Source organism: Marmota monax, unplaced genomic scaffold (genome assembly GCF_021218885.2).
Source record: "Marmota monax isolate L192 unplaced genomic scaffold, Marmota_monax_Labrador192_F-V1.1 WCK01_AAM20220418_F8-fsc00037, whole genome shotgun sequence".
In the NCBI taxonomy this organism is placed as follows: Eukaryota; Metazoa; Chordata; class Mammalia; order Rodentia; family Sciuridae; genus Marmota; species Marmota monax.
The window spans coordinates 6,777,442-6,799,646 of NW_026693245.1; the positions used below are offsets into that span (position 1 = coordinate 6,777,442).

The 22,205-nt window shown below is 36.5% G+C and overlaps 1 protein-coding gene across 1 annotated transcript in view; it reads left to right on the forward strand.

Annotated features, from left to right (window-relative positions):
• Itga2 (integrin subunit alpha 2) overlaps positions 1 to 20,705 on the forward strand; it is a 100,614-nt gene extending 79,909 nt beyond the window's left edge. Inside the window, exons 21-30 of the mRNA XM_046456307.2 lie at positions 503 to 595; positions 1,161 to 1,237; positions 1,316 to 1,399; positions 5,630 to 5,732; positions 6,997 to 7,107; positions 8,109 to 8,213; positions 9,944 to 10,057; positions 13,186 to 13,275; positions 15,675 to 15,791; positions 16,374 to 20,705. Coding sequence (XP_046312263.1) covers positions 503 to 595; positions 1,161 to 1,237; positions 1,316 to 1,399; positions 5,630 to 5,732; positions 6,997 to 7,107; positions 8,109 to 8,213; positions 9,944 to 10,057; positions 13,186 to 13,275; positions 15,675 to 15,791; positions 16,374 to 16,454 — 975 coding nt within the window. The 3' untranslated portion in view covers positions 16,455 to 20,705. The remainder of the gene's footprint in view (positions 1 to 502; positions 596 to 1,160; positions 1,238 to 1,315; positions 1,400 to 5,629; positions 5,733 to 6,996; positions 7,108 to 8,108; positions 8,214 to 9,943; positions 10,058 to 13,185; positions 13,276 to 15,674; positions 15,792 to 16,373) is intronic.
• Positions 20,706 to 22,205: the final 1,500 nt, after the last annotated feature.

The window sequence follows — 22,205 nt, forward strand, 5'->3', positions numbered from 1 at the left end:
GAGTTCTTAGCTTATTCTGACCTTAGCATTTAATGTTCTGTGCCAAATAGCAACATTTTACTTTAAAAACAAAATGAAATGAGGAAAAATTAAAAAAGAATATTTGATTGATTAAAAACATGGATAAATAACAACATAAATATTTTTCTCTTGAAAATACAAATTTCAAAAATATGAAGAGAATGGTATGACTAAAGATTTCTGAATATTGGATTAAAGCCTTTTGTGCTTCCAAAATATAATAACTGATTTCCTTCTTAGAGGGAAAATCCAACTTTTAATCTATTCTTTGCTTTGTCCAGATATATCTTTAGAGTTAGCAGTAAAAATAGTATACTAGTTAATTGCACAGTACAAGGTTTTCAAATCTTTAGTGACAATAATCTGTATGAATGTAAACCAATCTTACTGCTAAAATGTACCTGTACATTTTTCAGTATGTATGTACACACACACACATTATCAAGTAATTGATTGTTGTTATTCCCCTGGTCTTGTTCAGGCTGATGGTACAGAAGTAACATGTGAAGTTGGTTCATCTCAGAAGTTTCTTTCCTGTGATGTGGGCTACCCTGCTTTGAAGAGGGAACAACAGGTACAACTTGCATGTCATCCTCAAATCCATTCCAGGCACACCTCAGCATTCATGTCAATTCACCAACATAACATCTTCTTTATTAGATATTATCATTTGATAAGCATCACAAAATAACCAGGATTCATGCTTAGAAAAGTTTCTTAATAGCTGATTTTTTTCTTTAAATTATTAATAAATGAGAGATTTTTCTACATGTAAAAATACACACACTATATCAAAAGTGCTTTTTGTCTGAATATGTTGATCAATATAGGTCAAAGCATTGAAGTCAGAGTCACAGAGATCACCTGGTGTTTATAAACAAGTTTCATGTTTGCCCAAAGATTTGCAATTCAGACACGTATCTCATGAGGCTGGATAACTTCTATGTCAGTTGAAATTTAAGCTCTCCCAATTCTAAAGTAAGCAGGTTAAAGCAAGGTCAACTAAAAATATTCTACAAGTATAAAAGCTTAAGGTGTATAAAATTCAGAATCAAACTGGAATGAGTTTACTTTATGAGGAACATTTTTTTCCTGTGTATAAAGCATCATAGATTGATCAATTTTAATTTTGTGTATAGGTGACTTTTACTATTAACTTCGACTTTGACCTTCAAAACCTTCGGAATCAGGCATCTATAAGTTTCCAAGCCTTAAGGTAAAACATAATGAATTGAAGATGAATGGTTTTTAGAATAGTTCTCTTTGAGTGATTTCTTCATGTTTGTTCCAATAGTGAAAGCCAGGAAGCAAACAATGCAGATAACTCAGTCAACCTCAAAATTCCTCTCCTGTATGATGCTGAAATTCACTTAACCAGGTACGTTAAGAGTATATGGGTAGATAGCCTGTTGTCATTGGCACCCCCTGGTTTTTAACACACTTGGCTCATGACTAGAGAAGCTATCTGTATGCTCAGTCTTAACTAAAGAATTAGTTATGAGACTTAGTTTCCCCCTTGTCAACTAAAACAGAAGTCCATAGGCAAATTGGTGCCTAGGAAAACTTTAAGTGATTCTTTGGGTTTATTGACTCAGAGCAGCAGCACAGGAAGGCAGAGGACAAAGCTCCCCTGCAGGCCCTCAGAGGGAGTACAAACCTTACCAAGGTATTGAAACAGACTCTTAAGGGCCCTGAGAGCTGCCAGAAGTTTCTTCTCACTGCCTACTTCCTAATTTGCTCATGAGAAGTCAAGTTATATCCCTGCTTCTGAACACTGAAGCCTTCTGAACACTGAAGCCCCCAAACCTATGCTTTGTACTTGGGAAGTCACAACAAATTCAGAAATGGAAACTAGGCCAAGTCCAGCTTCTGAGTGGAAAATTCCATTTTTTTTTTTTTTTATGTGTGTGTTGGTGTTGGGGATTGAACCCAGGGCCTTGCGCATGCGAGGCAAACACTCTACCAAAGGAGCTATATCCCCAGCCCATGAATGGAAAATTCCTGACAAAAGAGATTAGGGTTTTCTTCCAACAAGGAGGAAATGAGGGATTTTCCAAAGGAAGCCATTCATGAAGAAATGCTTTTGTTCCTTTTCTTGCCTTCCCAAAGCAAGTAAACTTGAGAGCAGTGGTTAAAAGTTATAACTATCTTGAATTGTTCAGAGGAACAGCTGTCTTTGAAAGTGAGTAATATACAAATCTCACAGGTAAAAATAGGTTGACAGCACTTTAACTCACTCAGAAGTGAGTCTGGTTCATGGAACAGACCATCTGAGGTCATTGCTTTAGGGGCATGAGCCAGAGGGATGCCTACCTCTAAGCCTGCAGACAGACTTCTCTGCCCAGTGAAGCACAGACCAGTGACCCAGGAAAAATATGAGGCAGTGTTTCCCCAAGAAGTCCAGTGACAACAGTTTCTCTAGCTCATCACCCCAGCCCCTAAAAGCATGGAATATGCAAATTATCTAATAAATCACTAAGCAAAAACTAAAAGGAAAATACGTCATCCTGTCTGGAGCTTGAGATGCATGAGCAAAGATGAAATGGAAGGAGACCCTCAGAGTTATACAAAAGTACATACAAGAGGAAGTGAGGGGAAGGGGAAAAATAATATAAGGGGGACAAACGAATGTCAGTAGAGGGAGCAGAGAGAGAAGAGGGGAGGGGAGGGGAGGGGAGGGGAGGGGGGATAGTAGAGGATAGGAAAGGCAGCAGACTACAACAGACACTAGTATGGCAATATGTAAATCAATGGATGTGTAACTGATGTGATTCTGCAATCTGTATATGGGGTAAAAATGGGAGCTCATAACCCACTTGAATCAAATTGTGAAATATGATATATCAAGAACTATGTAATGTTTTGAACAGCCAACAATAAAAAATTTAAAAAAAAAAATAAAAATAAATAAATAAATAAAATAAAATAGAAAAAAAAAAAAAGAAAAGAATGCTTCTGTATCAAGTGAATCTCGAATACACATGAGTGGAGACTAAATTCAGACCAAGTCATCCATCCCTGAAGAATTAATCAATAACGACAAATTTCAAAGACTCACAGTTCTTAAAATAAGATATTGAAGACAAATGCAGCCACAGAGATCTGTATTGGCACATTGTCTGAATATTTTTCTTCTCACCTACATTGATTCTTTCTTCTACATACTTATTGTTAATAAAGACTTTTGGTCATTCCATTCTACCCATAGCCAATTTTTTTTTCAGATATTTTAACATGAAATAAATATAACATTGAAATGGGACTTCACTTTTACTAATTGACAGCTATGTATTTTTATGTTGGTGATTTGGATTCCATTACATCCCAATAAATGTATAGCTAAAAGCTTAATGTGGAGAATTATAAAGAACAAAAGTTAAAGTGGATCCTAATCCTACAACACACAAATAGTTATCCAGATGTTTTCTAGAAATAAAAACATTAAATGTCTATAGAAAAATCTAAATATTACAGGAAGATATACAATGAAATATGAAGTACACCTTCCCTCTCTCCTCAGTGGCACTCTGTAGGAGACTCACAGGTGTAATTTGGAAGAGCTCCTAGGTAGAGTTTGTTTATCTACATTCCAGTAGATAGCAACCACTCTAATACTGTTTAAATATATAGTTATATTTTATAAATATGATGGATGAAAATAGGTGGTGATATTAGAATTATTTTTGGAACAAGATCCCTCTGAGCATAGCTAAATGCCGCTATAAATATATTAATCAACATTTAAGTAACTTAGGAAAAACAAGTAACGAATGGGCACGTGTAAGATCTCTTTAAAATTCAAAAAGCTGAGCATATTAATCAATTTATAAATTGGCCCTGTTTAGGAGCTCACACAAACATCTTCAAAAAGGCAAAGAGAATAATCTATATACACATAGCCAGCCTTTCTGTTTCAAATCCTTGTCACTTTTCCCATTTTCCATGTAAGGCTTACCAATCATTGTTTCCCCTCATATATATAACCTTGACAAATACCACATCTATTTAAATCTTCCTATGACATATTTTCCTTCTGAGATTTTTGGAAAAGCGTTTTCTAAGGCATAAAAAAGAGAAACACAAAGTTTCAGTAGAGAAACTAAAAAAAAAAAAAAAATCTGTCTCAGAAAATATCCAGCCCAATTTTTTTTTTTTAGAAAATGGAATCAACATCCTATAATTAAGATAAACTATCCATTGGAAACAAAAGGAGAGGATCTGCATAGTGCTTTCCAGACTCCTTCTCCTGCCACCTGCTCCTTCATATTCTGAAGAAGTTGCCCTGGCTGGAAGCCAGCCTTAGAGACCCAGAAATAAGCACGAAGATGGGAGATGTCAAGTTTCATTCCAGTCTGAGTGCTCCCCTGGGTTTCCTCTGACCTAGACTCCACTATGCTTGCTGCTGTTAGTTGGCAATCCTAAGCAAAAAAAATCAAGATCAGTCCAATATCTCTCTTCTAGTCTAATAAAATCTCTGGGTCATCCATCTTGAAAGTGATTCCACTACTGGTGAAAACTGATTTGATCCACCCCAATTTAGACCTGAACCATTAGAGTTGGCTTGGAACTAGAGACGAATAGGAAGAAGAATTAATAAAGAAAATTTATGTCCTGTTTCATAGGCTCCCAGTAACGAATAATGCAGGAGCTAATACCCAATACCCCATTACTGTATTCCTGCCATCCAGATGAAAAAACCCTGGCTTATAAATACATTCATGCAATCAACAAGGATGATACTAACATATATTAACATAACTGTCAACAGTCACCTTAAGAACAGTTCAAGGATCCATTCTAAAGTAAAACTGTACTTACTTTAGAAACTTGACAAGTGATAAGCATGTAACAGAATCTCAGCAGAAAGACAATGAAGAGACTTTTTTTAAAAAAAAGAATTTGTTTTAGTCTTAGAAATACATATTGGACCATAATATCATAAGCATTTAATATCATTAATACTTTTAGAAATTTTATTATAATTATAATTGTATGTTATGTATGGATTACAGAGTGATAATTCAACACATGTATACAATATGCAATGATAAAATCATGAGTGATTGACATTTCTACATCCTTCAATTTTTTAAAGTTTTTTATTGACATGAAATAATTATACCTGTATTTATGGGGTATAGTATATTTCAATACACATATGCTTTGTGCACTTATCAAGTCAGGCTAATTATCATTTTTTCATCCTTATCATTACTTAGTTTTGGAGGTTTTAAGCTCGTTTTTTCTAGTTATTCATAAAACATATAATAGTCATTGTAGACAATAGCCACCCCACTGTGCTGCAGAACACTAGAACTTGTTCCTTCTCTCTGCTGTGTTTTAGTGCCCTTTATCCAACCTCCTTCTATTCTCTCCCACCTCAGATTTTCCCAGCCTCCAGTCAGACATAGAAAGACAAGGTCCCCATGTTCTAGCTCATATGTGGAAGCAAAAGCAATCAATCTGAATGTGGAATAATCATTTTACTGCTTTTGTAACTAAAAGTAAACTGTTTTACTTGTAATATAAGCTACAAAAAAACTTAAATATGATGCTTCAAGACAATATCAAAACTAAAAATACTGACTTTATAAATGTTATTCAATAGATCCACCAACATAAATTTTTATGAAGTTTACTCAGATGTGAATGTTCCTTCTATCGTGCACAATTTTGAAGATATTGGTCCAAAATTCATCTTTTCTCTTAAGGTTGGTAAGCCTATCATAAGGTTGGTAAATCAGGAAAAGGCATGGGGTGGCGGGGATGAGTCTTGGAAGAGAAGAAAAGGAAATGAAGTTGAAATACCCCCCTGATTCTCAAACTTGAGCATGCATTAGGTTTACCTGGAGGGCTTGTTAAAACAGGCTTCATTCCCAGAATTTCTGAGTCAGTAAGTCTGGGGGTGGCCTAAAAATGTGTATTTTTGACAAGTTCCCAGGTGATTCTGATGCTGTTAGTCCAGGTCCTATATACTTTGAGAGCTACTAGGATAAACAACAGATATGTAAACAAGTCTTTGTGTTTAGTTATATGAAGTGGGTAAGAGATAATGATATATCTTCAAGGCAAATATTCAATGGAAATCAATAGGATATTACTGTGGCAAACATCCTCATAATAGAATGATGTTGCCAGCTTATTCTTGGAGACCACTTCTGTTTTAGAAGCTTACAAGTATGGGTTTTGTACAGTCATACCTGGTAGTATCTAAAAACATTTTTGAGTTAAATTGTAATGTTTATGAACAAGCAATTATATTCTAAAGACTATGATCAGTCTTATGAAAAGAAATTAAGTTGTGAAAAAAATGGCTTTCATAATTATGTTATTACATGGGAGAAATTTTGGAAAGTAGAAAAGCATCCATCCTCCATCCTGAATCAGTACCGTTTTATTTTTTGTACATTTCCTTCTAGTCTATGACATGGCTGCAACTATCAAGTTTTGTGACTTCAAAAACAATCTAAAAAAGAATCTTGATTTGTTATACAGATACTGGAATTTATAAAATATGGATGGTATTCGGTAGCCATGTTTTGTTGGAAATTTAATCAGTTCATAGTAAAAATAAAATAGCATTCATAGTGTACTGAGTATCAGCCATAGTATTGTTTTAAATATACATGTTACCATGTTTAATTTCCAGATAATTATGAGATTGGTACTGTTATTATTCCTAGGGATTTTTTTTTTAATTATAGAACCAATAAGACATAAGCACTGTCCACCTAGAACAGAAACCCCACCAATGAGAACAGACGGTATACCACCGCATGCCCATGGTGTTTCTGATTATCTTTATTTCACATATGAGAACACTGTAGCATAAGGAGCTTCCTTACCGGAAATTCTGCTACTCTGTTGCAGTTGCTTACTATATTACAGTTGTCCTCTATCAACACAGAGATTATTGATAATTTCCCTTGTGTCCATGAATCATGTCGTGACAGGAGTGTTTTCTTCCCTATGTAGGTAACAACAGGAAGTATTCCAGTGAGCATGGCATCTGTAATCATTCATATCCCTCAGTACACCAAAGAAAAGAATCCATTGATGTACCTGACTGGGGTGCACGTAGACCGGGTAAGGACCACAACATAGCCTATAAAAATGTGCACTTTTAAGATGGAAATAACCCAGGAGTTCTGGGCAGCTGTCTGACATTTTGTAGATGAGAAACAAAGAATAACCTCTCTGTATCCCAGGGGCCAATTACTTAGCAGTTAATTTCATAAAGATAGCTCTCTAACATTAGTGGTTTTTTTTTTTTTTTTTTTTTTTTTCTGAAAGTTTCTCGGTGGTTCTCCCGTGTAGCCTGGGCCAAGAGGCACTGCTCTAGCAAAACACCTTGACGTTGGCTCTCTTTGGACCAGGCACTTAGCTGGTTTTACAGTTTTGTTCTTCCTACACTGTGCATGGGAGACTATAGGACCTAAAAATCTAAAATGTTCCACAGACAAGAACCCTGAATTAAATCATTTGCAATATATTTATATTCCAAATTTATCTCATCACTTATGACCTATGTATTACCCCATTTGGCAGTACTACAACCAAATACCTAAGGCTAGGTAGCTTTTATAAAGAGAAGAGATTTATTGAACCTACAGTTCTGGAGACTCAAGGGTATGATACCAGCATCGTTCGAGAACCTCATGGTGAATGCTAGGAGGCAGAGAGAGGGGTGGGGAGAACATAGTCAAACAGGAAACTAGACAGGGACTGGAGTTCCACAATTGCTTCTGAGGACACAACCCCATTTAGGGCCTCCTGCTGGGTCCCAACTCCTAAAGGTGCTGTCCTCTCTGAACACTGCTACCCTGGGAATCAAGTTAATTACATGAACTTTGGGGGACAAACCACCTCTAAACCAGAGCAGGCTATAAGAACCTAGACCACCTCATCAAGTCACCTCAGAGGATTTGGATACTGTGGTTTTACTTTAGTGGCCACCAGAAGTTCGGCCAGGTAAGCACAGCTGCAAGGATCCTAACCACCCTCCCCAGCAGGACATCCCAACATGTTGAAAGGAACATCATCAACCATTTTGCTTCCTAAATCTGATTTGGTGTTCTTCCCTGTAGGCTGGTGACATCAGCTGTAAAGCAGAAATAAATCCTCTCAAACTAGGACAGACTTCTTCATCTGTGTCCTTCAAGAGTGAAAATTTCCGGCACACTAAAGAGTTGGTGAGGACAGGGGCCCCAGGGGAGTTTCCTGCAGTGATTTAGTGTTTGCTTTGCCTGGCATCTCGGCACCTCCCTTCTCCACCAGTTCATATCTTAGACCACCCTCATTTTGCCTTCAGTGGCTTGCGAGAGTAGGGGTTTAGACAGTACATTCTCAAAGAGAGGTTATTGGAATTATTAATTAGGCCATTACTTACAGAATGCACGTCCAGGGCTCCTGACATCAAAAGGACACTTGTGACCATTGTGTCTCTGTGCAGCACACTTTGGGAAAGTTGCAAAGAGCTGCAAGAGTTGGGTGTGTCCTCTATAGGTGGTGTCCTTGATCCCTTTCCACATAGTCACTGAGCTTCTTCTAAGTTTGCTACCCTCTTTGTTTTTCAGAACTTCATCTTCTGCTCCCAACCTATGCCTTTATCTTTTGGAAAGAGATTAGTCTAGCATTGTGCTTGGCATATATTAAGCATTCAAATAAGCAAACATTTAGTGAACAATAAACCCTGAACAAACCACATCTCTCCAGTCTGAATAATATTGAAATTCTCCTGGTTTTCTTTATTGCAGTTGTTTTATTTTGTGAAGGATGGAAAATAAGGGAGAATGAAGTTTTGTCTCTTAATGAGCACTAGACCACATACAGATTTGTGTGTGTTGTTACTTAAATGCCATTGCTACCTTTTGACCTTTGACATATACCAATATGTCATAACTGTTTATGGGTGTGTGTGTGTATGTGTGTATGTGTATGTGTGTGTGTGTGTGTGTGTGTGTGTGTGTGTTTGGTACTGAGGATAGAGCTCAGGGCCTCCTGCATGCTCGTCAAGTGGTCTACCACACAGCTACATCCCCAGACCCCTCATAATTGCTTTTTTTTTTAATGTTTTAAGGTAGTTTAAGATTCACAGCAAAACTAATTGAAATCTACTGAACTTTCCTATATGCCCCATCCCCACATTCTCATGGCCTCCTCCACCATTGAAATCCAGAACCCAAGTGGTATATTTGTTGCAATTAGTGAACCTACACTGACTCATCATTATCACCCCAAATCCATATTCCACATCAGGGTTCACTACTGGCATTGTCAAAATCCATAGTGTGGATTTTGACAGATGTATAATGACATGTATTCATGATTATAGTGTCATACAGAGAAGTTTCACTACCAAAAAAAAAAAAAATCCTCTGAGCTCTGTATTCTTCCCTCTCTCTCAAACCTTGACAATCATTAATTCTTTCAAATTAAAAAACTTCAATTCTTTCCAAATTTAAAAATCGAAGAAATTCATTTTCATTATTAGGATTAATGCCTAAATTATACTAAAATTTGTTTATGTTCAATAATTTACTTAGCTAGTACATTATTGATAAACAAGTTGGATTTGTTGTTGTTGTTGTCATTGTCATTGTTTTTACTCTCAGATCTAGTGGTACAATAGACAGGGTTGGTGTACTTTAAATCCACACACTTTTTCTTATCTCCTGAGGCTATCTGTATAAATAGGAAATGGCTGGACACAAAGGGTATGCAATTTTTACATTTTGAGACCTAGTTAAAAAAAAATCCCTTGAAGAAGAGTTCCAAGTACTAATAACTCATGAGATTGTTTATTTCCCTAGATCCTTCCCAGCACTGGGTTTCATCTATCTTTGTATAATTTTGGCATTTATTCTTTTTTACACCTGTATTAACACTCTCTTTTCTTTTGCTATTGACTCCAACCTGAAAGAACTGCAGAACTGCCTCCTGTAGTAATGTCACCTGCTGGCTGAAAGACCTTCACATGAAAGGAGAATATTTCATTAACGTGTCTACCAGAATTTGGAACAGGACTTTTGCAGCAGTAAGTATCAATATTACCCATTGGGTTCATAAATAACAAGGAAACATAGGCTTCATTATCAAGGAGCTATTAGGTTGATTCAGGTTTATGATAGCCACTTTACTCTGAGAGGAAGTAAGGTCCCATACCTTGCCAGTGCTCCCCCAATCTGGCTGTGCCTCAGAATGATCTGGGAGCTCATGCAATGTTCTGCTTCGTGGACTCCATGCCTACCTATGATACCTACAGGAATGAGGTCTTGTTGCCCTGGTTAAAGATAACATGTGCATTGTCTCCTTCCTCATGTGTTCCTACATTTCTATCTTCCCAGTCTCCTTCACCACACCCATATCAAGATGCATACGACCCTGTCTGTCTCCTTGAACCCTTAACTATTTGGTCTTAAATCATTCATAGATGAATCCAGCATAAAGGTCTGTCTTCCCATATGAGAGCAGGTAATATCTGCTATCCTATTTGACTCTTCCTCTGGTAAGAGAGCCCAATGACCACACAACTTTTTAAGTCATTTCAATCTCCAAGAAAAATTCAAAGAATGTGCCCAATGTCAGTGTCATTTTCCCCTAAGGCAGGTATGAGTCTACTTAGCAGTGTTCCAGCATGGTTTGGGGTAGCCAAAATTTCAATGTAGCATTAAAATATAAGTATGAACAGGCTTCCTTAAATCTGACTGCTGGAGTATCTAGCCATTCCTTTTGCCAACCATGGCCCTGATTGAGTTGACAAAATATAAATTAGTATGAAACCTCCTGGGGCCTGTGTGGGTCTCACTGTACTTTTTTTTTTTTTTTTTTTTAACAAATAAATCAGTTCCCAAAGTGCTTCCAACCAGACTCCACTCTCTGTTTTTTCACCCTGTCATGGACTCTTCAATAATCCCCACTTCCTGATGTGGAGTTTTGTGTAAAAGATCAGACAACTGAGCTCTTCTAACTTGTGTCTGGAATCAAATATAAGCAAATATTTTCATACAGAGACATAATATAAAAAGGAATACTGAAATGTTAGGGAAAATACAGAGTTGGGGAGTGGGGAAATGAGGAGTTTGGTTTTCTTTTTGCTTGCTCTTATGTGTTTTCTTGTTATCTGCATTTGCTTCAAAGCCCTTGGGACAGTTCTAAGTCCCCTGAGATGCAACATAAGCTGTTAGCTGCACCACCTTCTAGCTGGGGCAGTTTGATGCTCAGTTTACCAGTAGGTCCTTGGCTCCTTGGATTTGAGGAACAGATGTTTCAAAGCAAACCTTGCCAACTGGGAAGGAAAAGTGGCTTTTGGACATCCAAATGCAGTCACGCCAGTACTGTAAAAAGTGTTTGGTTTTTCTTGAGTTTGTTTGAAGCTACACCATTTTAACTATGAGGTTTTGTTTTGTTTTGTTTAAGTACCTTCCCAACAGTTTTCAGAAACAGTAGTTTCACTTCTGGGAGCAAATTTCTTAGAAAGTATATTATTTATTCTTCTGCAACATGGTTATGATGGCTGAACTGAGAAAATACCCTGGAGAGGTCAATTCCCACTGGAATCCCTCTTTCATGAAAGGTCAAATGTTTATTCTGTACCCTGTTTTCAGCTATTTCAACAGCAAAGTGGGTGTCTCTCAGGCCACCTGAGAGATCCAGTCTGAAATGTAGACCTCATTTCCTCTATTAGAGCACATTAACACACTGCCTTCTCTTGCCACCTTTTTTTCCTGATGTAGTGCAAGTCAACTTTACATGTCAAGTAATTTGTCATGAAGTGGTTGCTCAGGCTTCCAAGCTGATGGGAGCACAGGCCGCCATTGTAAGAAAAGGCCTTAATGCTTGCTGGCAGGTGTGCTGCTTCCCTTTCCCAGATGTGCAAGTGTGCCTGCTTATAGTTGTTACTCTTCCAGGAAATTGTGTTCCTGTAAGAGGGGCCTGCTTTGAAAATGCAGATGTCTCAGAGTTGCAAGAAAAATTATTTCTGCTTCACAGCGACTATTCAACTAGCATTCACTTAACTGCTACTTTTTTTAACGTAAACTATTATCAATACTCAATATTTCCCCTATAACATATGTTTAAGAGACCAGTGATCAGGATTAACTTCTGATGCAATCTTCCATCTTGAGAAAATTAAGAAGAACCAAAGACCGAGCCAGTGGAAAGGAAATAAATTGCTCACTTTTTGGAATTATGTTCCCTCTTTCTGGCTCCTAGAGATAGTTTAACAAATTACCTCATGAGTATGTTGAATCTTGTGCCCTAGTAACCAGAAAAACTGAGTCCTAGTAGCCAGAGCATGTGAAAACAGCTCTAAAATCTGAGCATTGTACTCTATTTCATATGAAGTGTCATGCCCAAATTTTGCAGTATAGTGAGAACACATCAATAACATTTCTAATGAAGAATAAATTTTTGTTTGACTAGATTGGAGAATGAATATAAAGTTATTTCATATAAGGAGGTTTCTAGTAACTTGAGCATAAAATATATGTCCTTCCTATATGCCTACCTAATATCTAGTATTGTTTGATAGAAACACTTAGATTATGAAACCTGAAATTGTTCCTTACGTTATGTAATATGCCAAAGGATCAAGTTATCTGCTGCTGACATGCATGGTTAAGTTCAAGTGTACTTTGAGACAGCATTATTTTACAGGTGCACCCAAAAGGAAAATTCTCTTCTCTTATAAATGTTGGCTTTTCATTCCATTATGTGACTTGCTCAGGTACATACATAAAAAGACTATTTGTAATTTTCTCTCATGTCCCAAGTTTCATTAAATTTTTTTTTAATTTTCATTAACTTTATTTCTTGACATATTAAAAACATGTATTGTAAATCCTGGCTTTTCAACCATTTTCACGTTCAAATCACACAGGGAGATGTTTTAACTGGCTTCTGTCTGGTCCTACCCACCATGATTGGGTTTAATTTGTGGTGGCAAGGCCCAATCAACCAATATTTGCAAAGTTGCCCACCAACTCCTAATGAGCAATCCCATTACATAAGGCCCATTCAAGCACACAAACATTCTTGAGTCTTCATAATTGACATTTGCTCTTGTCACTTTCTACCTGCAAATAAACAAATAATAAACATGCCAAGTTTTCTGCATTTACTGCTGTTAGGATAAAATATTTTCCTTTTTCTATCTTCCAGTCGACTTTCCAGACAGTACAGCTGACAGCAGCTGCAGAAATTGACACCCATAACCCTCAGATATATGTGATCGAAGAAAACACTGTCACGGTAAGCACCGCACCCCTCCCCATGGTTGGCAACCTATTTCTAAAAATGCAGAATATTCATTCTTCTTATCCATGTGCATATGGAGGTATCTTACTGAAACTCTGAGTCTGATGATTATTATGTTGAGCTTTAGAAAAGGTGTTGGCTAAATTTCAGAGATATACATTTCCTCCTCCAGGCGCCCATGTTGGCAAGGCTGGGTTTCCTAGAAGTGATGATCCACAGAAAGGCACAACATGGGTGCTCATCTTGTTTGGGATATCACGCTATCCTTTCTCCATGCCCACATCAGCAATACCAGTTTTCCTTTCTCCTATGTTTACACAAAACCATCTAGACCTTAGGTCATATAATCCAAGTCATGTCTATTAAATCATAAATTGTATTTTGGAATACTTCTTATAGAGGACTGTTGAAACATAGCTACTAAATAAGGTATTTATTAGAAGACTTTTTATAGTATTTAATACAACCAGACACTGTCACTGTGTGGCATGTCCATTCATAGTCTTATATTCTAGAAAACTATAAATGCTCCCCTTGATAAAAATGATTCTTCAGAGAAATGCATTTCCACAGAAAACAAAGGTTCTCTGTTCCAAGAGCTGGCATGGATAACTCTCCTCTGCACTGAAACTCTGGTTAGCATATGCCATTTTTAGATATAGTAAGATTTTTATGCTCAGCTAATCTTCTGGCAGAACCCTGAGCATTTTCTTCCCAAAGCTTTTGTTAGGAGTTGGAAGCCAGATCACAACTTTGCCCCCAAGGCAGCTGGACAGCTGGCCTGGGTCCATTGCTTCAGCCCACAGACTGGTGAAAAAACCAATGGCCCGTGAACTCTGGGCCTCTCAATGCCTGAGATAGAGCTCACAACACTGCTGTGGCACTCTTGTCCCAGGGGAAATGATTCCACACAATAGAGGATGCTTTTTGCCACTGACTTAGGAACTTCAGTGAAAGTCCACACCTTCTTTTCAGAGGCCAGGCATGGAAAATTAGAAACAGAGCCAAAGGAAATGCAGACTTCAGATTCAGACTGCTATGAACTTAGCTTAGGGGGAAAGTACTATAGATTTTTCTTAAAAGCTCACTTTAGAAAAATGCAGTGTTCAAACAATATGTAAAACTCTGCTGAAGTCTTTGTGTTTTAGAAAGCAGACTTAAGCATATTAATTGAAAGTTCAAATTAACAACTTTTATGAACATATTAGTTTCCCCTTTCTTGGTTTCCCCCCAGCAGCACTAATAAGTAACAGAGATCAACTTTTACATGTGTCCACGAAAGTTTTCTTGAATCCAAACAATAATGGGATAATTTTGGAATAATGTTTTAAGCCCAAATAATAAATCAACACATCCCTCTAGGTAAATAAGTGACTATTATATTTATTTAAATCCCAGGCCACATAAAAATCTAATATGCACAGCTTTGCACTCATGAGTCAATAGAGATCCATGGGCCCCAGGTTAGGGAACTATGGAATAGAGAAGTAGGCATATGACTGTGATTATGCTGTGTACTATATGAATTTTTAGGTACTTTATTCATAAATTTGTGAAAATAAGAACCCTGATTTTAGCTTTTGAAGACACAAATGAGGAGAAATACAGTCACCAAGGCCAGTTTCCAGTTTAGCCCAACCCCTAAGTTGCATGACAAGGAGCAGCTAGCTCATCTGCCACCTTAACTTAATATTATGATGCAAATAGATAATACCCCTTTATTTTGCTCTAAAACATAGCTAAGGATATTTTGTGAAGGAAATTGCTGATTCTTTCATCCATTAAAAAAATTAAAAGGAAGTAGAATATGAAGTGTTACAATAAAACTCTTAGGACAGCTGTTCCCATGCAGTATGACAAAGATTGCCAGGAAAATGGTCATAAAGAGTCATAAATGCCCTCAAGGACAATTTCATCACTGCAAGGTCACCTTGAGCCCTGAGGTATTATATCTCGTCTTCCAACAACTGACACCAATCTTGCCTGAGATTTAAGAGAAATCAATTAGTTTAAAAACCTGATGCCAACTTCTTGTTGTTGAATCAGGAAAGCTCAATGGATCATTCTCTGACTTCCTGGCCCAAGGCTGCTTTCAGTTGGTGGGAATGAAAACTAAATGAAACTGAAATTCTGGTTTCATAAATCATTAAGAGATCTGAGATTGTCATGTATTATGCAACCATAAAATACTGAAGCAATCAAAAAAGAGAAACTAGAATAATTTGGATTTTGCAGATTTTTCTCTAAAAACTGTCTATACACTGCTTGAGGAATGTCATCATGTCACTTCTAAAGCTGAGGACCTTCATTTATAGGATTACAGAATTGAACTAGACCATCTCCCCGTTTTCAATGCTAAAATTGGATACTCAATTGTGAACATGTATTTACAGATCCCCCTTATGATAACAAAACCTGACGAGAAAGCTGAAGTACCCACAGGAGTTATAGTAGGAAGTATAATTGCCGGAATCCTTTTGCTGATGGCCCTGGTTGCTGTTTTGTGGAAGGTAAAAAATAAATAAATAAATAAAAATAAATCATATGTTAAAATACAGGACTCTTAAAGCTTTCTGTCTTCAATTTCCTTACAAAATAGCAACTTTAAGCATTATATGGCACTGCCTCTGTCATGGGGAAAAGAAATGCAAGGCTGTTTACAGTTTCTCACTCGGTCTTTGAAAAATCTGATCTTATTTTTTTTTTAACTTCCATTCATTCAGGGTGCTGAAATTTTGTTCAGCTTCAATAAGTCTACTCTGAGAAATTTAACTTTATACTTCAATTGAACTGTCAAGAACTAAATTTCCTCACTAAAGGGGTGGGAGATACCAGATCAGCAATACGCTTTCCACACTTTCACTCTCCAGAGCCTTGGGGACTCCCAGAGGTGCCTCAGAGGAAGTGGGCAGCTTAGGGGCCAAAGGTACCATGCCAAATAAGCCATGGGTAGAAAAATTATTTTTTTACTTATGCATGTTCATTGGGTACAGTGTGATGTTACTATATGGGATATTCATGGTATAATATTCAAGTCAGGATAATGATCATACCCAAGGAATGGTAACATTTTTATGTTGTCGCCTTTACAGCTTGGCTTCTTCAAAAGAAAATATGAAAAAATGGCCAAAAATCCAGATGAGATTGATGAGACCACAGAACTCAACAGCTGAACCACTCAGCAGATGCTTCTGTAGTGGGAACTGGCGGCATCCCAGCTGGGGTTTTCTGTGATGGTGAATGGGGTTCTTCTTAAGTCCGAGTTTCTTAATATGTAATAGGTAAACTAGCTTGATATTTGAAGAGAAACTGCTGGTCAGTTTGAAAGGAAGAAATTGTGGGTGGGGGCTTAGGATATAAAGGGTAAAAAACTTATTTTCTACGGGGAAGAAAAAAATCAATCTTTAAACTGGCTGGTCCAGGGTTTACATTCTAATGTGTATTATGTCACAAAGATGATGAAATGCTTCCAGGCATGATAAGTCTTAAATAAATTCTAATATTTTCTCAGAATTTGGGGGGTGGGGAATGCTATCTTTAAAATGATTGATTTAAATAGCAACCCTAAAAATGGAAGTACCCAGTATATATATTATATATAATTATATATTATACAAAGATTATATCATATATAATAATTATATATTATCTATATATCACGTAATTTTGTATAGTATTATATAATGTATAATACTGTATAATATATTATACATATTATATATAATATATATTATATTAGGTACTTCCATGTGTGTATGAGTGTGTGTGTGTGTGTGTGTGTGTGTGAAATTATCATGTTAACAAGAGGGCAAAAAAGCTAACATGTTGTTTTTCAATTTATGCTGCTCATCCAAAGTTGCCAGAGAAGATACTTTTAAGTGATAATTTTATTTGTATAAACTCGGTAAATTATGCCATTGGTTCTTTCCAGTCTCAGACTCCAGCTGCCTCTTCAGAATCCTATCTCACTTTAATTGTCAAAACACGGCTGAGTAACTAAAAGCTTAGAATATACCTCCTACAAAGAAAATCTCCATTTAAATCGGAGAAGGGAACAGTGTAAAGGCCAAGGCACAAAACTTTGCTTATATAAATGATTATATTACAAGTTTCTTTTCTGCAATCATTAAAAGAATTATTTATTAAATTGTAAAAACAAACATTAAAATGACCAAGTTTGAACCTGGGCTGGATGGTGTGAGCATATGAGGGACATGGGGAACTGTCCATCAAGCTCCAGCTGTAGTCCTGGGGCCATGATCCTCTTAGAGAGCAGTGGTCCTGACAGTGCCTCTGGAGATGACTCTTACCTCACTAGCTCCACGTTTCAGACTTAGAATTTGTCTTTCACTTTTTATATTGAAGTGTTGCATTGTGGGTACTGGGCTTCCTTCCTCTTTTCTTTATTTTTTTTTTTTTTTAATAACAAATGTTTGGTAACACTGTTGTCTGCTGGAGGCCCAGCCTGTGCCAAAGGAAGGAGGAAATGTCCTTTCTTTTAGGATGCACAACAGTTAGTACCTAGTGAATTTTTGAAAAAGGAGCAATTTCTTTAGCATCCTTCCTCTCCCCTTTCTGAAACATTCCCTCACCCTTTGATTCCCAGTCTGGTACGGGTCCCCTGCAGCTACCTTCCTCTTCCATTGTTGTTATCCATCTTACTTCACCCTTCATCCAAATGTCCCATGCCCTGGTTAGCTGCTCCATACCACATGTTAACAAGAAAAAGTCATTTGTTCAGTTTACACATCTGGGTGAATTACTGAACAAGCTCAACGTCAGGGAACTATTTTTGCTTATTGCTAAGTAAGAAAGAAAAATAGTGTTGAGTAAATTTCTAAATGTTGGAATTTCAGGCAGTATAAACAAGGTAGAATAAAACAACATTTTGGAAATTTGCAAGAAATCACAGAGACGTTGGAAATGACCATACTAGAAGGTGCACCCTCTGTGCTTGTCTTGTTTCTACAAGAGTCATCTTCATATAGGCAACCTTGTTCAAAATATTATTAAGCCCCAGTTTCTGAGGTTCTTATCTGATCAGATTGGAATGAGGTCCGATAATCTGCATATTGATAAGTACTCCATCATTACACTGTAAATGGACCACACTTTGAGGAAGCCCACCCTTTTCTACCTTTTGTTCCCTTTTTTCTCCATTTCTGAGCCTGCATATTCTCTAGACTTCGAAGACTTGGATGAAAAAAGCATAGGCAAGAGCAGTGAGGACCATTACATGCCCAATGCTTTGGACAAAGTCTTCAACCTCTATGTCTTCAGTGTCCTCATTATAAAATTGGAAGACTGGGCTGGAGCTCAGCAGTGATGCTTTAGATTTTAAAACTATATGATCCAGACTTCCTACAATACAAATAGACAATCTTCCATGAATTTGACTTGGAGGAGATGTCAAAGGAAAATAGGAATTTGTCCTTGTGCATATGGTGGCCTTGGCTGCCTTACTGACCTGGCCAGAGATAGCTCTGGACTATTTAATGACTTACTTTGTATTTGACAAAGTAAAACAAACAAGAAAAAATATTTAGCCATAAAATGTCAGGGGTTTATAGCAAAAACAGCATGGTTTTCTCTAGTGAAGCATGCCATAGCATCTGATTCTTTTAACAGCTGTGTGGACTGTTTCATTCCAACCAAATTTTTATTAAAAAAAAAAAAAATGGAGGAACTAGTCCTTAGGCTGACAAGGAGTATTTAACAAACCAAGTAACTACTGCATATATGCACACTATTTTTTTCAATGTGATTTACAAAGAACAATGGCACATCATTCCTTTGATTTCACTCGCCTCACCTTCCTTAGATAAGGGTAAGCTAAGGTGATATCACACATTGAGCTTGAGAGCTCTAACTAGCCTTGGCTTAGGTAACCAGCCTAGATTACAGTCTCCATGGAGTTGGTAGATTACCAACTAAAAATTAGCCACTTGTCTCCACATATATCACTCTAGGGCAGGGTTTTCAGCCTTAGTACTATTGTTTGGAGCCGGATGGTTTTCATGGGAGTGAGGTGGTGGGCTGTCCTATGTCTTGTAGGATGTTTAGCAGTATCCTTGGCCTCTATCTACTAGGTGCTAGGTAGCATCCTCCAGGCACAGCCATGACAATCATAAAATGTCTCCAGACATTGCCAAATGACTCCCAGGAGGAGTGAATTTCTCAAGCACTTCTAAACAAACTGAGTATACATCCAAGAAATTAAGGGAGAAAAACAGAAGTTGTGTGTTCCATTCAACCACACTTTTGCTTTAAAAGTAAGTATAGGCTTAAAAGATGTCCTGTTAAAATTTCCATTTCATAAATGGTACATAGACAGGTGTATAAAGTGTCATGAAAACTAGAGTTTCATGCTTGGCTGCCACATAAGCTTTATAAAACAGTAACATAGAAAAATAACTTAAGGAAGAAACTTCATTGAGATTTAAAATGTACTTTACTCATTTTAGCTGTAAACTGAGAACTCCTAACTGGACAGAAATCTTTCCAGCTAGAAGTGTTATTTTTATAAAAATAGTGAAATATATCTATTAACTGTGAAAAGTAAATAAAACAAAGAAATTTATTATAATTACACAAGTGATTATAGATTACTTAAACTGAGCTTTCTGATTCCTCCTTAATATTTAAATTTGTATAAACAATTATAGTATTATACCCAATATAATACATTCAGGACTATTCACTTTAATCAGTTTGAAAAATTAAAACATCTAGAGGTGAAAGATAAGAATGGGGGTAAAGTTTGAAATAAATAAAAATGTTAATTACTTCTTTGAATTTTAAATAAAAATGTAGCCATTATGTAAATATAAAAAGTATCATATGTACTTGATTCATTTTGGCAGATGAAGTCAAAATATAAATGTATATATTGCACGACTATGTTGAAACTGTATATTTTTTAAAAAAGAAGTTGTCTTAGTTCCTTTATATAAATGTTTGCTTTTTATAATTAAAATGTTTTGCCTTTTTCCTCTCCACCAAAACTATAAAAATGAATGTATACATTTTGTACATCAAGTTGCACAATTTATTTGATTTAATCAGAATGGTAATCAACAAAAACTAATGGCTTTTTTCATATCAAAGCATGAGAACAGAACAGAAAACCACTTTTTTCATACCACATTATAGAATATCATTTATTAAAGTTGTTTTGAATATAAAGCTATTTTGTTTTGGTGTTTTACACATTATGCATTTCACAGTATTTGTCTTATGGACTCACTTTGCCTCAGAACACATTAAAGGTTCAATTTAAAAAGACTAAGAATATTAGTAGCCACAGGTGTCTAGTCTTATAAGAAAAAAAAACCCAGCCAAACTGCTGCAACATCCAAAAGCAGAGTCATAAGTATAATTAAAAAGAAAGAAAAAAAAAAAAACTTTGGAGTAACCAGGAGGGGTTAAGTATTTTTATTATAAAAGTTAAATATGCTGAAGCATTAAAAAAAGATATGCATTAGTCTAACAGACTGCCATCATTGCATAAAATGGTGCACTAGTACAAAGTTTGGGTAGAACATCCATTTGTGCTGCCATTTATATCAGTGCACAGAAGTCTCCTGTTCCTGTCAGACATGCTGTCACATGCCTCTATGATCATCTCATGGTAAGGAAACAGCTATGGACAACTTACTGCAGAACAACTATCGACACATGTGGCATCTATCTCACATTAAATACAATGTTAGAAAAAAAAGAGCATTAGTAGTTTTTAACACAGCAAGTTAGCAAAGATCTGTATTAAAGCTACCATTTTGTCCTATGATTTCACTGGAAAATAATCTCATATATACTCATTTTTAAGGGTAATTCCTTTTACTTATTCTATATTACCTGTTAAAAACTACAAACAGCATTTAAAAAAAAATCTTCTCTCATCCTACCATAACTCTTTAATTTTAAAGTAAAATATTAATGAAAGATTGGACATCATCTTACACAAAATAGGGCCTATTTTCACTGAAGGACAACTCCCACCTTACATTAAGGAAAATGGCCACTAAACTGAACTTTTTCACGCAAAATAAAACTGAAGATTCAAATTTGTTCTTACAATAGCTCTGACTCTATCACCCTCTGCTGGATGATACGCCTAACTACAGCCAAAGTTCATCACTGCTGTAAGAGATCCTAATATTCTAGATGTCATGGTATGAAAGTAGGAAAAGGAGTGGAAGAGACAAGTTCATCTACCCACTCAGTAATTTATACAGATGTTTTTTCACATTTTTAAAATACGACAATTATACATGTTTCAGGTATGTTTAATTTGGGACAGAATATATAACACTGGTAATTCATTCACCAAACATTTGAGTGGCAGACGTAGTACATCAAGTATCATCACTAAGTACCACAACAAAATAAAAGTCAGAGTAGGGGCCAGTTTTCCAGTTTTTAAAGAGGCGGCCAGAAAAACTCTCTGTGGGAGGTAACATTTAATCAGAGACTAAAATAAAGAGAGGAAGCTGACCATGGGGATGTCTGTAGGAAGAGTAATCTAGAAAGAACAGGTGAAGCTTCTCAAAGGTAGAAATATTCTACCAGAACCAGTCACCACAAGATTTGAGCAAGATGGGGGGTGAGGGGCAGGCTAGGGCCCCACTGCTCAGGACTTCAGGCCATGGTGAAGACTGACATCTGAGGATGTGGTTAACTATGAGAAGGCCCTTACAGATCTACTTTAGGGAGGGAAGCATGGCAGCAGGACTGTCAGCAGGCCAGCTTTCTTAATCGCCAATTCTCAAAAAATACTGGAAATATATTGGGACTCTAAACATCATATTCAAAAGACAAAAATATCCACAGAATACTTCACTCATTGAATATCAGCTGTTCCTTTCAAATATGATGAAATCTTTTCCATTAAAAATACTTGGAGCATAAATATGAATTTCCCA